Here is a 19,489-nt window from a genome sequence, read left to right on the forward strand (position 1 = left end):
GCCAAGTAAGAAAGTTAAGATGTGACTTAGCAATTTCAGTGTATTTAGTGACTGAGGTCAAATGAGTAATACATTATTTTGAAACTTTATAAAGTAATCTGGTTGTCATTGGGTTTGTATGCACAGTATTAAGGGTGCACCGATAAAGATTTTCTTGGCCAATACCGATAGCCGATAGTTACCTACCCGTATCGACTGATACCGATTGGATACCAATAATAGATAGAGCAGGTGAGCTATTGTAAACTACTAGAACACAGGGCCAATACTTAAACTGTTTTTGTAATTATAAATGTTAAAAAATGAACAGATATCATTTACTTGTTGTATTTATGACAAAAATGAACAGGTATTGTATACTTGTTGCATTTACTTCAGAAAATGATTACAAAGAATAGCGTAGCATTGACAGCAATTTAATATTTGTTTTACAACAGTCGCGCAAAAATAATATTTTGCATTTCTACAAGTAAAAACAGTTCTGTAGAAAAAAATATATATAGTGTGACATTAACTTTTATAGCCACTTGCTGTCAAACATTGTATATTATAACTTCTACCTATGCTGCACAGTAGAAAAGAAAGATGTAGCCTACGCAATGTCAACTACAACTAACAATTAAAAAAAAAAGATGTCATAAAAATATTACATTTCTGGTTACAAAATTCAGTCAAACTTGAATTTGTTACTTAACAAAAGACGGTACAGTAATCATTTTCTGGTTCAAAATGCTGCTGAATACACCCGCAACCAATGCTGATTAAGCAAGATAAACAAAAATTACAAAAAGTAATTTTGAAGCACATTGTGTAGTAATAATAGTACTAACTTAACCCATCAATGTTATTTAGGATTCACTGAAAAAATCATCAGAATAATATTCTACTCTCAGTTTGTTGTTGGATTTAATGTGTAAGACATTTGTATGTTTATCAGTTTGGATTTTATCAGTTCGGGGCAGCAGTGTGGAGTAGTGGTTAGGGTTCTGGACTCTTGACCGGAGGGGTTGTTGGTTCAGTCCCAGGTGGGGGACACTGCTGCTGTACCCTTGAGCAAGGTACTTTACTTAGATTGCTCCAGTAAAAAACCCAACTGTATAAATGGGTAATTGTATGTATAAATAATGTGATATCTTGCAACAATTGTAAGTCGCCCTGGATAAGGCCGTCTGCTAAGAAATGAATAATAATAATAATAATTTGGAGGACTGCACCTTTTAAGTTTCGTTTTGTGTTTGTTATAGAGAGACCGGTGAACTGACAATAGTTAGAACAAACCAGATGTGACAAAAAGAGACACACAGGAAAAGTGAGAGAGAAGCAGCAGTAAGATATACTCCTTACCTAAACTTTTGTTTTGTGTAAACTACGCTGTGTTCCGATTTGAGGAAATGAATAAAACCTCCATTATTCGAACCCTTGCATCACCCTGAATCAATTCAACTATCCTATTGTTGTCTTCAGATATTTAAAAGAAATGTCCAAACACGCCGCTCTTTTGAAATATTTACTGCAGGTTGAGCGCATGTTGTACTGCAAGGAAAATGACTGTCTCAGTGTTCTTGCATAATTAGTAAGCGCGCGTGACCAAACATTCAATTCTGTGCTGGAAGAAATTCAAGCATGAATATCGACGTATATTATTGGCTAAAATAACAAAAACTGCCGATAGTTGATTGTGTTTTTTTTTTTCCTTATATCGGTGCCATGCTGATAGGCTACCCACTATCGGTGCACCACTTTTATTAATTAATGTATGTGAGCCAGGAAGTCAGGTCCCAGGGGTAAGACTCATTCTTTTTTTGTTTAACCATTTTAATTTTGTATATTTAAACTGAACAGTAACTACTATACTTCCTGAGCATTACCAATAATGTGTAGTAAAAATGGATCGAAGCCCTCAAACAATCTTAATAGAAAATACAGAATGGAATACTTAACAGTGCATTTATAATGCAATCACACAGTGTTGACTCTATTGTTTTTGTTTATCTACTTTATGTATCTAGGCTTTCATGTTTGTCTCTCCATCAAGCCAGATCCGTATAGCAATGTGTTTGTGTATGTAACATACAGCATTAAAATAATAATATAAAAAACAAAAAATGTTGATTTACATAGGTAACTTAAAAGTCCATCTTTTGCTGCAAGGATTCTGAAAAAGATTTTTCTAAATCACTTGATCACTTTTTAATTTTTTGCAAGGCTGCTTCACTGGTGTCCTGGAAAAAATAGAGAGAGTTAAGGTTTTATCAGTAAGTGCCCCAAGGTATGTGGCAAAGAAGCTAAATCCCAAGAGATTAGTAGAAAAATGCAGCACACTGCAATAAGGGGCTTATATGACTGCTTGTATTAGTTCAGGTGAAGAGAGTATTGCTTTTACATAAAACGGGACAAATCCACTGACAATGTGTTTCTAGTCAGCTACAAAGGAATCGTATATCTCAGGATTTCACCTCTTCGTTGGTTCAGTAAGCTTTGGAATCTAAATACTCTTCGACTGGACCACATTCCCAGTAATAATACCTTGTGCAAAGTACTTATTTAAAAATATGTTCTTTTTGTGTTTAACCTAGTAAGATACTCATGATTTTTGAATGTAGTTAAACTTAGGGGGTAAAATGCAACATTACCTTGAAGTCATGAGTAATCTGAATAAATACTGTAATTTTTAATGGTAATGGAGTAGGCATTAAAAAAGAGCCTTCCATTTTAACTGTGATGTTACTTTGAACTACTGCAGTGTACAACCACACGTCTGTTCTACAGGGTTATTTATTGGCTCAGCGCATTTCTTTCAAGGTATCACACTGACTGCAAATTCATTGTTACTTATATTTTAACATTAAATTCTTAGTGTTAAAACTTCAATATAAAGCTATACAAATAAATAAGATAAGGAAATACATTAATACGTTTTATAAAACAGTTTGTTTAATATTTTAGGCCTCTTTTTTTTTTTTTTTTAATGGTTGCCTCGGACGATGGTTCCAGTTGGATTTGTAGCTGGACTGGGGTGTTTACGCTTCAGCCTGTGTAGCTTTGAATTTGTCTTATTCTTACTGTGATTGGCTGCAAAGACAACAGGTCTAGCCAGAGATTGGATAATGTTAGTTGGTTTTTCTTGTGTACAGTTTCCTAGTAACTGAAGATATTGTGTTCAGGGAAATAGTTGTTGGTGGAAGTTTTAGGGGAGGTTTTATGTCTAATACTGTGTACTACACCAGTTGTAGGAGCTGCATGTAGGCAGAGCAGTGCTTTCAAGTCCGTGGGTGGGGGTGTGTTAAGTTGGGCAGGGTTGGCAGAGGTTTTGGTGAGGTTAGGCAGGTACCTGGAAAGGTAATGTTTTTGTGCTTTTTATTTTTTTTTCTTTTCATGCCTAAATTCATTGATTTAGAAATCTGAATTACTCAAAATGTAATCTGTACTAAGTTCCAAACTGGGTGTAATTCCCCACACTTCCTTTTTAATATCCGGTGCAAGGCTGTTCATTACTGTCTTCTAATCCTTATCATGTTTCTCCTCTTATTCTTACAAAGTACAGTTCCAAAAACGAACTTCAAATGTGTAATTTATTAATGTCTTCAGATCTAGGTATGCAACTGCTGATTTGGAATTCATTGCAGTGCTGAGCATTGTGATAGCTATTAGGGCCAGCTAGAATTCAAATGCTAAACAAGTTAAAATATTTTCATTATGTGTATTGTGTTTATTATTTAAGTATAAGTGCAGCATTTGTAACTGCACAACCAATTGAGTATCATACAAAGACATGTTTTCTGAATACAGTCTTATTTGGGAGCAAAAGGGTTAACAAATAAGAGATAGCTAGTTAGTGTAAAGGATGTTTTATATTAAGAACATGAATGTGAAAATCAGGATATGCATAAAAAATGGTGTTTTATAACCTTGGAGCATCTTGCGTTAAATACAAATGTTGTATTTTTAAAGAAAATTAAACCAGTGGTTCTGTATTTTTAGTGCTCTTTGTGCTTATATACAGTATAAACATGTAACTTAAAAAAAACAGCAAAAGATAGGAAACTTAATATTTCAGAAAGGTTTTGTGGGAAAATGGAGAATTCATCTGAAACAAACAAACAAAAAAATACCAAAACAAACCTGAAAATCCTGAAAATCCTGAAAAATATTAGGAAGGACAAAAATGTGTTCAGGTGAAATTTGTACAGCAGATGTTATGGGACACTTCTAAGGTCATTGTGTTACAGTGACCTAAATCACCTGATCGGTTTCTTATCTTCTAAGTGCAGTACTTTGTTTTCACTGTAGAACATACCTGTAACTATCTGAACATTCCAATCCGAGTTCAACTGGGTAGTAAAGGAATACAGAAGTGGCATTCCTTTAGTGTTCTTGTATTGCCTGTATACTCGAAAACTGGAATTTACAAACACATGTTTACCTAGTTGTGGTACTGGTTTATGCCTAAAATGTAGTAATTATGGCTAATTTGTAGTACCACATGGTTTATCATGACAACTATTTAATCAAGTGAAAGTTCTATGCAGTTCATGGACTAATGGCATGTTACGCTAAAGAGAATGTTAGTGTGTGTTATGACAGTTTTCACAGGAAAGTAGGATAATATTGACCAACATACAAACAAATGTCATGTTGAGCTTTGTTTGGGTTACTACTTCTCATAATAAATTATAATGTTATTCCAAATCTGTTTCAGATAAAGACGGAACCTTCTATTACAGCTCTGACTCCTGTTATCCCCAGGCTGACTCTAAGGGTTGGGGCTGGCCAGGACAAGATGTGAGTACTTTACTGTGTTTCCAGTACAAATGTAGTATTGAACTCTAACTAGGGATGCAAGTCGGTTATGATCGGTCCAGTTTTTAAAATGTTTTTAAATAATTGCACCACTACCACTGCTGCAACCCCCCACCACCCTTCAAATTTCCATGAGGTTTGGAGGCTGTGCACTGAAGATTGTGGACATTCTGCTACCCTGCTGCTCACAGAAGCATCTAATTTGAAGTAGTTTCCAGATATTTTGTTGTCAACAGTATACCTTTCACTTCTTTTGCAGCTTCACCCAGTACTGCTTATTCAGTTTAGTTTCACAGGTTCATGGACCTCAACTAGCATTTTCTTTTCTTAAAATACTTTTGCATTTGGCTGTTTGTCAGTTTAGCCTCATTATATTTTTTTTATTGGGTCTACACAGAGTAATTTAACAGACACGACAGACTCAACAACTCAAAACTTCCAGCGACAGCTTTTCACTCCTTCGGGTGCATGCATTTATTTATTTATTTATTTATTTATTTATTTAACAAAGTGTTTAGACACTTGTGTATGCCTGCTAGTACTAGCACCAACATCTTTCATTAGCAAACCTAAAAAGAAAACAGCCCTAGACATCTCAACACCCTACTGAAGACCATCTGGGATGTCTTGTCATAACTTTTACTTTATGTTACCATATTACAATTATTAAGGGGTGTTAATATGAACCATCTACATGCAGCAAAGTGTGCTGTGTTTCGGTTCGGTTTCAGTTTGGTAAAATTATAACATTGCAACTCTATCTAACCTAACACAAAGGCATTAGTGCGAAGGGAATGTAATAGGTGTTTTTAACCTTGGTCATTCCTTTACTTAAGTCAGGTTGCTCCATGTATAAATAACTCTTCAGGACAGATAAGCTATTGTCTAAACAGGGGCTTCCATTATATCCCTATCGCCAGGGATATGCCACTCTTGCGCGTGATTAAAAAAAATACTACTTCTCAAATAGAGTGCTGACAAGATACACTGCCTCAGCATAAACTGTGTTTGATTGGTTCAAACATGGACGTTTCAGTGAGGCAATGTGAAACTTCCTCATTATTTTTGCCATGGTGTGATTTTATTTATACATAGAAATTTCCATTACAAAAATTTAAAACCCTTCTACCACTTTAGTTTAACTGTAGAACTTCATGAGTCACGCACAGTTCAGCCAGATAAAGATATGGTGCATGAAGTTTATCAAACATGATCCGAATGCATACAGCATGATACGTGAGTGTACGTAAATTTACAGAGGTGACAGTAGCCTTAAATATTAATCTAATCTAACCAGCACTATAACATGTTTGCAGTCATGTTTTTCTACTGACTAAAAGCCAGAAATGTTGTACAGTATTTATTTATTTATTTATTTATTTATTTATTTATTTAAACATTTATTGACTTTTTTTATTAGTGTAAATGTTTCTTGATGGGGAAAACTCTGGAAAGTTCTGGTTATTTTTTTAGCTGAAAAATTAAAATAGATGCAGGGCTCTACATTTAGATTTTTTACTACTGGCCCTTTGGGCCACTTAGGTAGTGTTTTTACTAGCCCGAATACAATGTTAACTGCCCCAGCAATAAGTACAAAACTGTATCACCCTGCTCGGCAAGTTAATAGCAGAAAAATGTATTAGGTTGTGTGTTCGCACCATTCAAAAAAAAAAAAAAAAAAAAAATTATTTGGATTATTTGTTTAACCACTCTGATTATGTGATACCATATGTTTAAATAGTAATAACTGATCTATTTTTTAAATCTGGCTTTTTGTACATTTAACATGTTTCGACTAGATGTCAATATAAAAATAAAATAATGAGTTATCATCTCTGTTTTTCCCTGTGAATCCATTATTCCTAAAGTACGAGAAACTGAAGTTCTGGTAGAAATTTTGGTCAGACATCAGAATCTCACCGAACTCAACAAAACTCACAAAATAGTAAAATATATTCAATCATTTCTCAAATTACTTTGTTTAATGCCGACATTAGGAGAACCGTGCAGAATTGCGTAAACTCCATTCTCCTGCTGTAGGCATTCAAGAAATGCATCCACTAAATTAGCAAAGTGCTCCCCCAGTGCTTTCTTCCACAGTAATAGAATAATCTAAAACATGATACAGTATATTAAAAACCAGAGCAATACATCAGTAGCTGCCATCTTTCAATATGCCTTGCAGAATATTGTAAACATCCGGTTCACACACCATATAAACGAGCCGAGTGTACTTGCAAACTGCATTTGAACACAAACGGTCTCGGTCCTGAAAAAAACAGAAAGGGGAAATAAATAAATAAATAAATAAAACTTTAGCTTGCATATGTTCTTTCATGATAGCTTTTCATTTCTGTATGTTTAGTAATGTGTACAGTAACCAAAGAGAGCCTACATCTCAAATAAAAAAGTGGCTAAGCAAAGCCTTTCAATACACCACCCACTCAATATATTGCGGCGGTCGGGGTCCACTATAAATCCGCTATATATTGAGGGCCGCGATATAGCGAGAGACTCATAGAAAAACAAATAGGCTAACAAATACTGTACAACCACTCCCTCGTTTTATCGGAGGCACCAGGGTCCAGTATAAATCATCTACCCACTTTTTCTCATTTTTTGTATAAAAAGCAGCACACCATTTTAATTCGTACTGCGAAGGGTAATTGCTTCTCATCAACTTAAGTCTCCAATTAATTTCGTGGGTCTTCCTCTCCTTTCTCAAATGCACAAACCCGCTGCATTGAAAGAATCCCATTCCCAACATAGGAGGCTTGTTGCTAGGGAGCGGACGTCAGTGCCGTGTGACATGCTAGTGCATTGCTGCCACAAGTGAACACCTCGATGGCTAAAATAAAAACCGTTTCAGCAAGTAGATAGTTAATTTGCTTTGTGTTATTGTGCAATGCGTGTCTATATGATAACAGTGTGATATTAATGCTTTGTTTTTATTTGTTTTGTATATTTTTGTTTGTGATGTGCAGTACAAAATAAAACTAACAGTAATTCTAAGTGCAATTGCCTATGTATATTGCAGATTGTAAAAATGTGGCGCCAACTCCAGGACCGTGATATATACGAATAGCGAGGGGTGATATAATGAGTGGTGGGTGTATATGCTATTGTATTATTTCAGCCATTTAATATGCACAGATTGGAGTGCTTGTCAGAAAATGAAAATACTGTTTTTCAAGATTTTAAAATGTATGTGTACAAATGATACTCGTGTTTGTTTTTACAAGCAAACATGCAACCGAGCAATGCTAAAGCAACGCTAAAAGGTTAACAGATTTATACTAATCCTAATAATAAACACTATTCAAACAATAATCATAATAAAAATAATTGTTCTTAGATTGTTGTCGCTTGTAGCCTCTCCCAAGTTAGCACCAATCTTTCTGCTGATACGAACGAGTCCTGTAAAGGTTGTGAATGGCATTTCTGACCTGAACACGTTGTATCCCAAATCAAAACGTTACAGTTCGATTCCGTTGTCCAGCTTCCATGTGGCGTATCTGGGTATTCATCGGTGCATCTTTTTTCGCTGCAGTCAAAGTAGCAGACAAACACCTCCTAACCTTGCAAACTATTACTACGAAACTGGATATGAGGTCAACTAAATGTTGAATTCCCAAACAAAAAAGCTGCTGTTTCATCTGCAAGTCTGGGAAACTGACATTTCTTTCACTGTCATCATGAAGCCATATTAAGTCTTTCATCCACTCCACTCTATATTTTTGTCAATTTTTTTTCATTATTTCTTTCTTTATCATTATTGACACCTTACTTTTGGCTTATTGGTGCTTAGTTGTTAAAAAAAAAATTGCCATGTCGAGGTAACGAGTATTTACAACAGCACTTCAGTACGTAGTCTCAGATGCTGACTGTACAACAAATACGACGTGCAGCGGGAAAGTTCAGACGTGTTCAATTACGCTGTTATCGGGAGTGGGGGGGGGGGGTGGGAATGTTTTTAAAAATGGGTTTGTAAATTCGTTTTTCAGTTTTTTGGCACACTGACCTATTTTCCTGCGTTCATGAAACGGAAGCCATGTCTACTATACTATATACATTATACAGTTAAAAAATGTTACCGGCCCAGTCGGGCCTGTGGTGCTTCATAACTACCGGCCAAACTGCGATCTCCACCGGCTCCAGGCCACCGGGCAATGGTTAATGTTGAACCCTGAGATCTGAATTGGTAGGTAAATCTTTAGATTAGATTATATTTACATTTCTGTTCAATTTAATGAAAAAAAAAACAACACTCATCCTTAATGGATTCAGATTGTATTAGTGTCTGCAACATTTGAGTGTTTTTAAAAACAATTTCTGTTATCTCTGCTGCTTGATCACAAATTTAGTTAACTTAAGTAGCTACGTAGGATTTCTTATCTTTTAAAAGCCGCATTTAAATTCCCCCTGATATAAATCTTTGTCAGGTAGTCAGAATAGTACCAGTGTGTCTAGGACTTCCATTATAGTTAAAATGCTTGTATTCAGATTGAAAGTTTTGTTGAGAAATAGTCCTTGTATTGAGTTTCTTAGATGTATGCAAATATTTTCCTGGAGTTAAGCAAAATGTTTTTACTTATCAAGAGAGAAAAATATCTGGTTCCACCTCAGAGTTCAAGGCTGCCTTGGTCGTCTATGCTTAACATCTACCTTATTCTTTATCATGTATAACATAAACTGGCATGTAGTTACAGTGTTCATGAATAATCTAGAAATAGGAATGTGCACAATTGAGGTGAATTACTAAATTCTTAAAGGTAATACTTCTACCTATTTTCTTTTACACATTTTCTGTGTGGAACAAATATGCGACCCATAATTATTAAACATTTGAAATCCCAAACTGTTGAATATAACTAATGTACACATGGTTATTTTACAATGGTATCCTCCGCAGGGGCACCCAGACCTGTGTCTGATTTTTGATCTCTTATTGAGCTTATAATTGAGCTTATGTTCTAGCAATTTATTTCACCATGTTGCATATTTGAGACACTGAGTTGTTTTATTGTTACTTGGAATATAAGTTGAGTTAATCAATAAGCGACTCAGTGATATTTAGTTTTAAAATGGATACTACACTTGTAAAGAAAATAACTGAATCATTGTCCTAGAACCACTTACTCTGAGTTAAGCCATTAAGTTTGCGGGTAGTGCAATGTTTGCACACAATAGCTGAATAATGGGGTTATTACACCACTGGTTTGGTCATATTCACACCAGGCCTTCCTCTAACCTTTACTCAGTATGTGTGGTCAAGGGCAGGAAGGATTGACTCTTTAGTGACTTGTCAAGCATTGGGTATGCATTACAGGCAAAGCAACTCATGACCTGTTTTGTGCAGTCTCTATTCTGTGGCAGAGAATCAGGTAAATGGAACCCCACTGCATGCCCCTCCTACAGCACGTTTTCATGAATAAGGCCAGTGTTTGTGGCACTTAACTCACTGTGACCAGAATTGTCCAGTGCTGTAACATAAGCAGCAAGGGGCTATTATGAAGCACAGCTGTGGGAAGTGTCAGTTACTCCATTGGAGACTGGCCATTCAATAGGGAGTCCAGGAGAAGAAGTTTCAGATGGAGTGTAAAAGGAAAAGATGGGTTAGTAGTAGTGGTGCAATCGACACCCTAATTTCTTATTCAAATGTCATATAGACATTTACCAACGATAATCAATGCATTGATGTTTTATTTTTTAAAATAAAGAACAAACTTTATTTATTTATTTTTTTAACAGAAGATCTAATCTCTAAAAACACAGCTGTGCATAATAGTTAAACAAAAAGGCACTTCTTCTTTTAAAATTCGAACACTTCCGATTATAAAAAAAGAAATTCAAAGGACTTGAGTTTAACAACTGAAAAGAATATGCATGCGCCCGCATCAGATGACCCTTTAACATTGTAATAATAATAATAAAAAAATACTATTTTAACAGAAGTAATTTTTATCTGAACTATGATTGTTCATTAACATTTTATGTCCAAAAGCAAAGCAAAACATTTGAATTAATCACAAATCCTGACTAATTCAACTATCGTACTAAATTCATCTTCTTATATAATATTGCCATATAATCCAAACACAACATGCTTTGAAACAAAAGAAGGTAATGTGTAGATTTAATAGATAAAAAAATGTTAATCAAGAAAACGTTGAATACAATAGGCCTACTTCTGATTTGGCTTGTCCAACGTGAATGGTAGCGGCCTAAGTGTGTATCCTAGCAACACACTAATCTACAGTACTAGCACTAAAAGACGCGCACTCTCACACACTGAAGGTTTTAATGCAAACCGGCAGCAAGAAACTTCAAACTGGGTTCTAATTTGATGCATCGATTCACCAATATGCAATCGAAGCTCTGGAAATTTAAGGACAGATTATCAATAATCAACACATATTTTAGTATCTCAAAGCATTGAGGAAGGTAGTAGGAAGTGGTTTAATTGCCCAGTGCCATGTTTTTAAAATGTGTCTTTGTTCTTCCCAGATGACCTCACTTCCACTATTTCAGGAAGGAAGTATTATATTCACTCTACTGTCTTTGTAAAAGCTTTTATGTAGAGACCTTAAAATGCTGTCTCATCTACTATCTGCATGATTTAAGTATTCAGTAGATATTTTCAGTGGCTGCAGTTTCTCACATATTGTAAATAAAAATTGTTGTGGAGTTTGTGGTTTTCTGATAAAGTGTGTGTGTGTGTGTGTGTGTGTATACAGTACTGTGCAAAAGTTTTAGGCAGGTGTGAAAAAATGCTGTAAAGTAAGAATGCTTTCAAAAATAGACATGTTAATAGTTTATATTTATCAATTAACAAAATGCAAAGTGAGTGAACAGAAGAAAAATCTACATCAAATCAATATTTGGTGTGACCACCCTTTGCCTTCAAAACAGCATCAATTCTTCTAGGTACACTTGCACACAGTTTTTGAAGGAACTCGGCAGGTAGGTTGGCCCAAACACCTTGGAGAACTAACCACAGTTCTTCTGTGGATTTAGGCAGCCTCAGTTGCTTCTCTCTCTTCATGTAATCCCAGACAGACTCGATGATGTTGAGATCAGGGCTCTGTGGGGGCCATACCATCACTTCCAGGACTCCTTGTTCTTCTTTACGCTGAAGATAGTTCTTAATGACTTTCGCTGTATGTTTAGGGTCGTTGTCGTGCTGCAGAATAAATTTGGGGCCAATCAGATGCCTCCCTGATGGTATTGCATGATGGATAAGTATCTGCCTGTACTTCTCAGCATTTAGGAGACCATTAATTCTGACCAAATCCCCAACTCCATTTGCAGAAATGCAGCCCCAAACTTGCAAGGAACCTCCACCATGCTTCACTGTTGCCTGCAGACACTCATTTGTGTACCGCTCTCCAGCCCTTCGGCGAACAAACTGCCTTCTGCTACAGCCAAATATTTCAAATTTTGGCTCATCAGTCCAGAGCACCTGCTGCCATTTTTCTGCACCCCAGTTCCTGTGTTTTTGTGCATAGTTGAGTCGCTTGGCCTTGTTTCCACATCGGAGGTATGGCTTTTTGGCCGCAAGTCTTCCATGAAGGCCACTTCTGACCAGACTTCTCCGGACAGTAGATGGGTGTACCAGGGTCCCACTGTTTTCTGCCAATTCTGAGCTGATGGCACTGCTGGACATCTTCCGATTGCGAAGGGAAGTAAGCATGATGTGTCTTTCATCTGCTGCAGTAAGTTTCCTTGGCCGACCACTGCGTCTACGGTCCTCAACGTTGCCCGTTTCTTTGTGCAAAAGAGCTTGGACAGCACATCTGGAAACCCCTGTCTGCCTTGAAATTTCTGCCTGGGAGAGACCTTGCTGATGCAGTATAACTACCTTGTGTCTTGTTGCTGTGCTCAGTCTTGCCATGGTGTATGACTTTTGACAGTAAACTGTCTTCAGCAACCTCACCTTGTTAGCTGAGTTTGGCTGTTCCTCACCCAGTTTTATTCCTCCTACACAGCTGTTTCTGTTTCAGTTAATGATTGTGTTTCAACCTACATATTGAATTGATGATCATTAGCACCTGTTTGGTATAATTGTTTAATCATGCACCTGACTATATGCCTACAAAATCCCTGACTTTGTGCAAGTGTACCTAGAAGAATTGATGCTGTTTTGAAGGCAAAGGGTGGTCACACCAAATATGGATTTGATTTAGATTTTTCTTCTGTTCACTCACTTTGCATTTAGTTAATTGATAAATATAATCTATTAACATGTCTATTTCTGAAAGCATTCTTACTTTACAGCATTTTTTCACACCTGCCTAAAACTTTTGCACAGTACTGTATATATATATATGTATATATATGTATATATATATATATATATATATATATATATATATATATATATATATATATATATATATATACACACAGGTCTTTAGGAGATAAATACCCATTCGGTAATGGTTACATTTCTATTTCAGGGAACCAGGGTTATAATAACCTAACTTTTTCTCCTACAGTGTCATCAGCAAAGTGGTTTCTACCCCAGAGGTTAAGACCCCAGTTCCTAAGACTCCAGTCCCTAAGACCCCTGTTACTGTCAGTCGTCCCAAGACCCCGCCACCACCCCCACCCCCTGTCCCGGCTCCATTTCACACAGCTACCCCTCCTGCTCCGGCCCTCCAACCACCCCCACCACCACCCCCAGCAGCTGCATCACCAGCCGCGGTGCCACCCCCCTTACCTGCAGTGCCAGCAGCAGGCTCCTCCAAAACACCTGTCAGGAGTGTGGTGACAGAAACAGTCAGTACCTACGTGGTGAGTATTGCATCTACAGTGACCTTACATGTTTTGTTTATTTTCTTTAGAATTTTCACACATTGGAGAAAGCCATAGAGCATATCTCATTTCTAAGTGGGTTCTAAATGTAAAGACGCTAAATCTGTTTGTGAGAACCTTTTGTAGTTTGATTCTATATCATGAAAGTGATATTTAGGGATTGTTACTTAGAAAAAAGAGAAATGGAAGAAAAACATGATTAAGATTAATGTCCTCTACAGATGTCATGTAGTGAATTCTAAAGACTTGAATACTGCAAATATTTTCTGAATCATTTTTTAAGCTTATCAAAATACAGGACTGTGTCTGTGGCATAAAAGCCAGTAAATTATGTTATATGGTTACATACTGTGTACCTCCTTGGTGTCAAAATTCAGTATCCTACCCATAGATTTCTTGAACTATTATAAACAATAGTTTACCATACAGCTGTTTAAGATTTGTATTAGTTTAGGTGTTATTGTTTTTCCCTATCATGCCTGTGTTGTATTTTCAGTAGCAGATTTTCCATATAATTGTTCTGTTTATGGTTTAATTATTTACTTACTTGCCAACATAATCCAAGCTAAAAAAAAATCATATTCTCCAATGTAAGATCCGGGATGAATGGGGTAATCAGATCTGGATCTGCCCTGGCTGTAACAAGGCTGATGACGGTAGCCCAATGATTGGCTGTGATGGCTGCGATGACTGGTATCACTGGTATGAGTTCTCTTTCTTTTTTCTGTCATTATGGTGCAAATTAGAAGCCAGTTAGTCTGTTTAAAAATCCTAATACAAGGTAATTAAATTGGACTGGGAATGCTTAATTAAACAAGACCTTTTCAATATGAACACTTTGACAAGTTTACACATTCCAGAAACTACATTGATTAATTTGTAAAATAGATCTATAACACAAACCCAGGTTTATTACTGAAAATACAGGGGTAATAAACTAATAAGCTACAATAAATTCATAAGAATGAGCTATAATAGTGTCATGTACTGTTTTTAACACTTTGCGGCCCATTTATTCAGTGCCTCTCAGGCGCTTTGGGTCTAATTTATTTTCACACAAACTGTTTATTTTACACGTTCTGTTTTAAAAGTAATTTTATTCACAGTGAAACAGGTTTAAAGGCACTGCATATCAAAAGGACACTCAGTACTGCATCTACAGCCCTGCTCCACTCCTTGTTCGCTATATTTATCAAATGTCTTCATAGTAGTGCATACTGACAAATCATCTCCTGATCACTTGATTTATCACCAGGCTCCTCAATAATGCTATCCAAGTCATTATTTTATTACTATAACATTCAAAAAGCTTGGCAAATGTCCACAATTTTCTGTGAGCGCTGGATACGGAAGCAGCTGTCTTGTTTGTTTATGTCCTTGTTATGTCTGTGGTGAAGGGACTATGCGTATTGCTGAGATCCACCTCTGTTTTTATTTCGGCTTCAATCGGCCTCTATCGGCCATTGAAAGCTTTTCTCAACTTTTTTCCGGAGAAAAAACAACTAGGGACCTGTGTATGACGCCTTTTTGATGATCGGACATCAGACTGGAAAGGAAAAATTGTAATGTCGGACCTGGTCCGACATAGGACCGCAAAGGGTTAAGGTGCATTTTAGTTTGGTGGCCCTAAAATGGAACTCTGTAGGACACCCAGCTGATACATGATGAAGGTTTGGTTAAGTGGATACCCTGTTAGGAAAATTGGTCTATAATTCACTCACTAGGAACAAATGACTTTTAAGAAAAGAAAAAAAAGACAACCATTACTGACTGAGAAACCATTATAGAAACTCATGATTGACCAAATGTGTGTGAGTTAGGATCTGTCAAATCATGTGCTCTTAAAATGAAAGAAGGCCTTTTTGAAAGGGATAGCGTGCCATATTTCCGTGATTTAACTGAGATCAGTGAAAGACAGGATCAGATTACGTTGTAGTTGGTTAAAGATGAGTGTGTCCTTCTTGTCCTCCTTGCCCATCAAACAAGAAAAGAATGACACAGGGACCATCTCTGGACTCTACAAATGTTTATCAAAATAATGTCCTTACTTGTCAGCCCTTTCTCATAAGTTACTGCTTTTTTGTTGTGTATATTTTAACCAAGATAACTTTTATTCTCTTCAGGCCTTGTGTTTCGATCACAGCAGCTCCCCCAGAAGAAGTTCAATGGTATTGTCCTAAATGTGCCAACAAGAAAAAAGACAAAAAACACAAGAAGAGGAAGCACAAAGCACATTGAATTCCTTGTAAAGAACTGTGTTTGTAAGAGTCTCTGAGCCACTTCATCCCCTATCGAACTTTTCCCTGAACTGCAAAGATCTTTGTATGAATTGCAAAGTGGTTTCACACCTGACTTGGACTGTATTCCATAGAGCACTGCAGAGCACTGAAGGGTAGTAGCTCTGTGAAGACACTGAATTGTCCTGGGTTAATACTTACTCTACATGAAAATAGCACACCCAATAAGTTTGTTTGTTTTTGTATTTTTTTTTGTTTTGTTTTTTTAGCAGGAAAAAAAAAAACTCTCTCTCTCTCTCGCTCTCTCTCACATCAAAAGAAACTTATCACTTATAGAGCAGGTGCAGTGACTTTTTATTGTGCTGATTAACAATTGATATCACGAAGATGCTGCAAAATGGTCTATCGATCTTGGGTAAGTGTTGTGACTCGTGGTCTCCCAGTTCGTGCGTTGTCCTTGACAGAGTGTGTCTGGTTATACCGTCTCGCCAGGTTTGAAATTGCTGGCTGTGAGCACCCACAACGGCGAGCCACAGTATGCTGCCCTAGTCCAGCATCCAGCATGCAGATTGCACGAAGGCGCTGCTCTCTTGACAGACGTGGCATATTGCTTTTTTTCTGTGATTTTCTTTATTGCTTTTATTCAAGCTTGCAATTCAACAGCTGAAATCACTCCATATCCAGTGTCCAATCAACTGCCTCACTAATTAGGTGATTAAGTGCATATGCTTCAGTCACAGTCACTCAAGGGTGTCATGGTCAAGGATGAATGATCGAGTGATTAAAAAGAAACCAATAACATTTTGTCAATGTCCATCATTTATAGTACCTTATTTTATGTGTTATAATAGTGATAAGTTCCTATTGATGCTCGTGTGTCTGTGTGTGTGTGTGAGTGTGTGTGTGTGTGTGTGTGTAATATATATATATATACATTCTGTGCTTTTATAAGCAGTCTGCACATATGCGGTTATGTTAGTTTTCTAGAGTGTAGTTGTTAACATTTCACTAGCTTTTGTGAAAGTGCTGTGTATAATGGTTTTCCTACTGCATTGAAAGTGGTCCCATTATGTAAAACTTACACATTTTCTAAAGCTGAATACTCCTGAAAAACTAATGGATCTCCTGGATAAAATCAAGCAGCCCATTTTACACCAGTTGAGTGACTAATCTATATCAAAAAGGATATTCTGGACCATTTAATTGCTATTATATATTGTATATATATATATATATATATATATATATATATATATATATATATATATATATATACACATACATACACAGTATCTCTCTCTCTCTCTCTCTCTCTCTATATATATATATATGTGTGTGTGTGTGTGTGTATATATATATATATATATATATATATATATATATATATATAATATGTGTGTATATATAGAGAGATTTTTTTGCAACAAATGTTATGTAATCTGTAAAAAAAAAACAATATTCACACACACACACACACACACACACACACACATCTAAACTCTAGACCCAAGTGTGATCTGTTTTTAATTGTTGGGGTTTTTTATTAGATTTTTTTTCTTCTTTTTTTCCCAGATGTTCATTTTTATTAGTGAAACTAATTTTGTGTAATTATTGTATATTTTTTTTAAATGAAAGTTTCTACTGTTTATTTTTTGCTACATGGATTCTCCTTATTGTAGTTATGCTTGTAATGTATTTTATTTCCGTGACTTTTCCTATTAAAGATGTAATGCTCCCTCCAATAAGAATCCACAGACTGCTTGTAAAAGAAAACAAAGGTTTGTTTTTCCTGGTTTACTTTATTTGTTTTAGTTGTATTTCACTTTAATAACTGTGAGACTTGAAAAAAATATTGTCACATGACCTGTACAATGAGTAGCTAAACACAACATATTCTATCTCCTGAGACCCACTGTTGTATGTGTGCAACATTTGAGGGCTGCCATTTTGTGGATAGAAGTAGAACTATCTTGAATCAAAACAACATGGCTGCACCCTTGTGAAAAGTTTCGTCTCCCTTTTGAGTTTGAACTTCTCAACATTTCAGGTAAGGGATTGTGGCAATGTGCCCCGCCCCTGTGTGCTTATTATGTGTTGTATGTTGCGTGCGTGTGTTAAATGTTGGTGTATAGATTGGTACACGGGATATAAACGGGTCTGTGTTTCACGTGTATTTAAAAAGGTAGATTTGTATTTAGGCACGAGGAGGGCACAAATCACTTCACGTGCTGGTTAAATGTAATATGTGAGCACGGGGTTGCACAGAATTAATTCACGTGCTGGGATTCAAGTGAATAATTAATTAGTAATTGAATCCCAGCACAACAGTATATATAGATGCACATTTTCATTCAGTCGGGGTTAGGTGTTCGGTGAGTGGAGAACGGGAGAGAGAGAAGGAGTAACTAAAAGTGAAAAAGCGTAAATATTAGTGTTATCTGCTCACCGTGTTTTGTTCGTCTGTTTGTGCACTGTCTAGTCCATTTTGTTCGTCTGTTTATTTTGGCTACAAGTGTCCTGTTTTGTGTTGTGTTTAAAACCTTTTATTTTCTGTTCTGTTTATTAAATGCTGAGCGCGATCACGCGCTCAGCCTCACCAAAACCCCAAGTCTCTGTTGTTTATTTCCTGGCTCTGGTCTGACGCCACCCACTCCGGCCGTCTTTGTGACACGTGGTGTCAGAGTGGGATCGCGCCCGTGAATAGACACGGCAGTGCAGCCTGAGTAATACACGTGAAACACAGACCCGTTTATATCCCGTGTACCAATCTATACACCCAACATTTAACACACGCACGCAACATACAACACATAATAAGCACACAGGGGCGGGGCACATTGCCACAGGGATGTATACAAATAAATAAAAAATCTTTATAGACTGTCAATTAGGCACAACTAATGATCCTTGCTAAAAAAGGCTTTCGAATGGTATTTGGGGTGCAAATGCGCAACATTAGGATTCGTGTTCATCCTGTCCTGTGTATAGACCATAGACTTGGCGCTAACTAGATATGTTGTGAGTGATTTTCAAGTGCATAATCAGACAGATTCTAAGCAAACTACCTGCAAATGGTACCTGAAGAGTACAACTGGATGAGATGATGATCCCCTTCAAAGGGAAATTCAGCAGCATAAAACAATACATGTGTGGTAAACTGCATCCCTGGGGCTTCAATGTTTGGGCATGACAGGGATCTCTGGCATTTTGTGGGACTTTGACGTGTATCAGGGTAGTGTTGATGGCAAAAGGGCAAAATCTGATCTTGGATTGTCTGGAGATGTGAACACTGTGAATAAGGGGTAGGCCATCACTGAGTGAGGGGAAGCTGTCAGCTCATCCATAACCACCAAAGCAGCTCTGCACAGGTCCTCCCATGGATGTCTGCTGGGACAGTGTGGGACACTGGCCGAAGTTTGAAAAGTGGGGTCGCAGCAAGAATTGTATGGATGGCTACACATCTACTGCATGTAAGAAATGTGATGTCATCTGTGCTTCACAGACCTGAAGAATTGCTTCCTGGAGTATCACTCCTAAACTTCAAACATGACTTCTGACATGTTAGGTCAAACATGACATTTCTGTCATTCTTAGTTTGAGCTTCAAAATAGGGCTCAAGTGGCCTTCTAGGCATA

The 19,489-nt window shown here is 36.8% G+C and overlaps 1 protein-coding gene across 1 annotated transcript in view; it reads left to right on the forward strand.

Annotated features, from left to right (window-relative positions):
• Positions 1-17,602, forward strand: part of LOC117419367 (transcription initiation factor TFIID subunit 3-like) — a 58,619-nt gene extending 41,017 nt beyond the window's left edge. The window contains exons 4-7 of the mRNA XM_034032061.3: positions 4,700-4,782; positions 13,299-13,596; positions 14,213-14,319; positions 15,741-17,602. Of these exons, the coding sequence (XP_033887952.3) occupies positions 4,700-4,782; positions 13,299-13,596; positions 14,213-14,319; positions 15,741-15,855 (603 nt within the window). The 3' untranslated portion in view covers positions 15,856-17,602. The remainder of the gene's footprint in view (positions 1-4,699; positions 4,783-13,298; positions 13,597-14,212; positions 14,320-15,740) is intronic.
• Positions 17,603-19,489: the final 1,887 nt, after the last annotated feature.

Source organism: Acipenser ruthenus, chromosome 14, assembly GCF_902713425.1.
Source record: "Acipenser ruthenus chromosome 14, fAciRut3.2 maternal haplotype, whole genome shotgun sequence".
Lineage (NCBI taxonomy): Eukaryota > Metazoa > Chordata > Actinopteri > Acipenseriformes > Acipenseridae > Acipenser > Acipenser ruthenus.